The sequence below is a fragment of the Drosophila serrata genome, unplaced genomic scaffold (assembly GCF_035046125.1).
Source record: "Drosophila serrata isolate PLE 108 unplaced genomic scaffold, ASM3504612v1 contig_2, whole genome shotgun sequence".
Taxonomy (NCBI): domain Eukaryota; kingdom Metazoa; phylum Arthropoda; class Insecta; order Diptera; family Drosophilidae; genus Drosophila; species Drosophila serrata.
In genome coordinates, this window is record NW_028256900.1 from 1,263,982 (window position 1) to 1,266,466 (window position 2,485).

At 33.2% G+C, this 2,485-nt stretch overlaps 1 protein-coding gene across 1 annotated transcript; it reads right to left on the minus strand.

The window, feature by feature from the left end:
• Nucleotides 1-272: 272 nt before the first annotated feature.
• Nucleotides 273-1,828, minus strand: LOC110178923 (uncharacterized). Its single transcript, XM_020946209.2, has 3 exons — nucleotides 1,260-1,828; nucleotides 484-1,190; nucleotides 273-409 (listed from the first exon to the last, which is right to left on the minus strand). The coding sequence occupies exons 1-3, from the start codon at nucleotides 1,738-1,740 to the stop codon at nucleotides 365-367; spliced, it is 1,233 nt and encodes a 410-aa protein (XP_020801868.2). The 5' UTR covers nucleotides 1,741-1,828; the 3' UTR covers nucleotides 273-364.
• Nucleotides 1,829-2,485: the final 657 nt, after the last annotated feature.

Genomic DNA, 2,485 nt, shown 5'->3' on the forward strand with positions numbered 1-2,485 from the left:
TTCTACGGACCTCAAAAGTTATTTTCGGCTAGGTATTGGGAATACTGAAGGCTAATAATCATAAAATAAAAATCGAATTAATAAGTGTTTGATTAAATATTTCAAAATATTTTAAGAGTAGTTACCGAATTATTCACTTTGTAAACCAATTATTGATTGATTACAAATGAAAAAATCTAATTGCATTATTTGATTAAACAATAACCAAAATATAAACAATCGAATTTCTTCCATATACATGATATATTTTAATCATAAAATGTGAAAGAAATGTTTTTAACTTCATGTACATTGTATTCTTATTTTTGTTTTTGCTTTTTTTTATCACGAAATCAGTAACATATTTCATGTTTCACCATTTTTCCTATGTCTTTAAATATCGAATTTTCAATACTCCACCAAGCTCGCTCTGAACATAAAATAAATTGGAATATAAATAAATAAAGTTCATGATAAACATATATATTTTTTTATTCAACTTACCTCATCGACATCACCAAAGTAACCACTATCAACATGGATTTCAATAGGATTATCCAACGTAGTGCGACTAAATCTTAAAAAAGGAACAGCTTCCAGAAATATATCTTTTTTGACCATTCGACATCCGAAAATGTAAAGATGGCGCAGTTTTTTGCATCTATATATCACCATCATGACTCCACTGTTAGTGATGCCTGATTGCTGCAAGTTTAGCTGCTCCAGGTTCTCCAAAAGGGATATATAGTGAATAAAACCATCGCTTCGCACCCGACATTGGAGTACCTTTAGAGCCTTTAGCTCCATTATTATACCAAGCTCATCAACATTTATGTATCGAGGACGATTGATCATGAGGTTTACTGGGTAAAAACGTAACGACTCCAAGGTTTTGCCATAATTGTCAACCGATTGTCCAAATACTTCGGTGAGATCTACGCTTGAAGTGCCTTCAATTGTCAAATATTTTAGAGTCGGCAAGTAAGGCAGCGGCGTGTAAAATTTCCCATTGTAAATTCTAAGTGATTCGATTTTCGGCCACAATTGTTCGCCAGCATAGTTTTTAGGCATTTTAAAGACAGCGAACGTCAATTCCAGCTTATTTATGCTCTTCATTGGAGAAAAAATTGTAAATGTATCAAAGAGTGTATATAATTCGGAGTTTATTATAGTCAATTGAGTCAAATTCACAAGTTTGCCAAATCCTTGCACTAAAGAGTTCAATAAATTTGATTAAAATCGATTTTGTTTTAGTTTTTCCAATTCCAAAATATACTTACAATCTTTATCGATGAACCCGCTTAATTTTAAGCATTTCAGCTTGGGCATTTTCAGCAGTGTATCAACCACATAAGCCTCCCCATAATAATCCTTCATAATTCCAATCCATGACAGATTTTTTAGAGCCAAAAGCAGCGGCTTAATTTGATTCCAGGAATTGCGTCGAACGGGAAAGTGGAATTCCTTTAGGTTGGGACAGTATTTGGAGGCTAGCTCGATCACAGTCAGGGAATTGTCCTTTTCATTGGTTAGGATCGTGGTAACGGAGGATCCACACAGGAATAAAATGTCTGACCAATCCGTGATTGGTCGGTCCTTAATTTCGATCTTCTTGAAAATATCGCCGGCGTGGAAGGCGAATGCTTTTCCAAGATAGTCATTGGCCATGGCCAGATTCAGCTTATCTCTCATATCCGGTATTGACTTGTAAACCAAATTCAGAACCTCCAACGGAAGGTTTAATATATTACGAGATGACATTTCCTTTAGCTCTGGATCAAAAAATTTTGCAATCGACTCCTTTGACAGTTGCACAGTAACTAAACTTTGTTTTGCCAAATGCCTTTGTTTGATTCTCATCAACTCAACAAATTTCTCTATAAACAGATCAGCCACATTGTTATTTTGTAGCTAATTTAGCGACATTTTAGATATAAAAAAGCTAACAATGTCATACCAAAAAAATTGGTTATCTTTTTATTGTCATATATTTATCATATAACAGTATATCATATCTACTCACAATTGCAATTTTAAGATTTTTATTAATTGCATTTTGATAGTTCATTGAAATATATATCTTATTATTATATACATAAATATAAGATTCGAGATTTATTTAATCTAAAGTTTTTGTTTCATTTCCATTGTTTCAATTATGTGCTCAAAAGCTCGAGGAATACTGTTTCAGAAACGTACTAAGGGGATTTCCCTAAAATGTTATATGTACATATATACATATATGTTTATTCATACATATATAGTATAAAGTATTGATATCAACTTTTTTCAAATAAATTGGCAGCATTACGCAGCATTGATCACCCCCGTAGTTTTGTACCCCTTTGCCATTGATTTAAATTAAAATTCTCACGTTACTTTGTGTGGGATTCAGGGGAAGTTTAGGAGATTTTGAAGTGATCGAAGTGGATCATTTTCACACGCCTCTATTTTTCATGCGTTCTGCATTCGCACCTACAGCCAATTACATTCGTGCAACTGTCAG

Excerpts from the sequence above, each read along its gene's own strand:
- LOC110178923 (XM_020946209.2), bottom strand. The coding sequence starts at position 1,740 with ATGTCATCTCGTAATATATTAAACCTTCCGTTGGAGGTTCTGAATTTG. Across the intron at positions 1,191-1,259 it reads CGGGTTCATCGATAAAGATT|TGCAAGGATTTGGCAAACTT; the intron begins GTAAGTATATTT and ends TGAACTCTTTAG. Across the intron at positions 410-483 it reads ACTTTGGTGATGTCGATGAG|AGCGAGCTTGGTGGAGTATT; the intron begins GTAAGTTGAATA and ends TTTTATGTTCAG.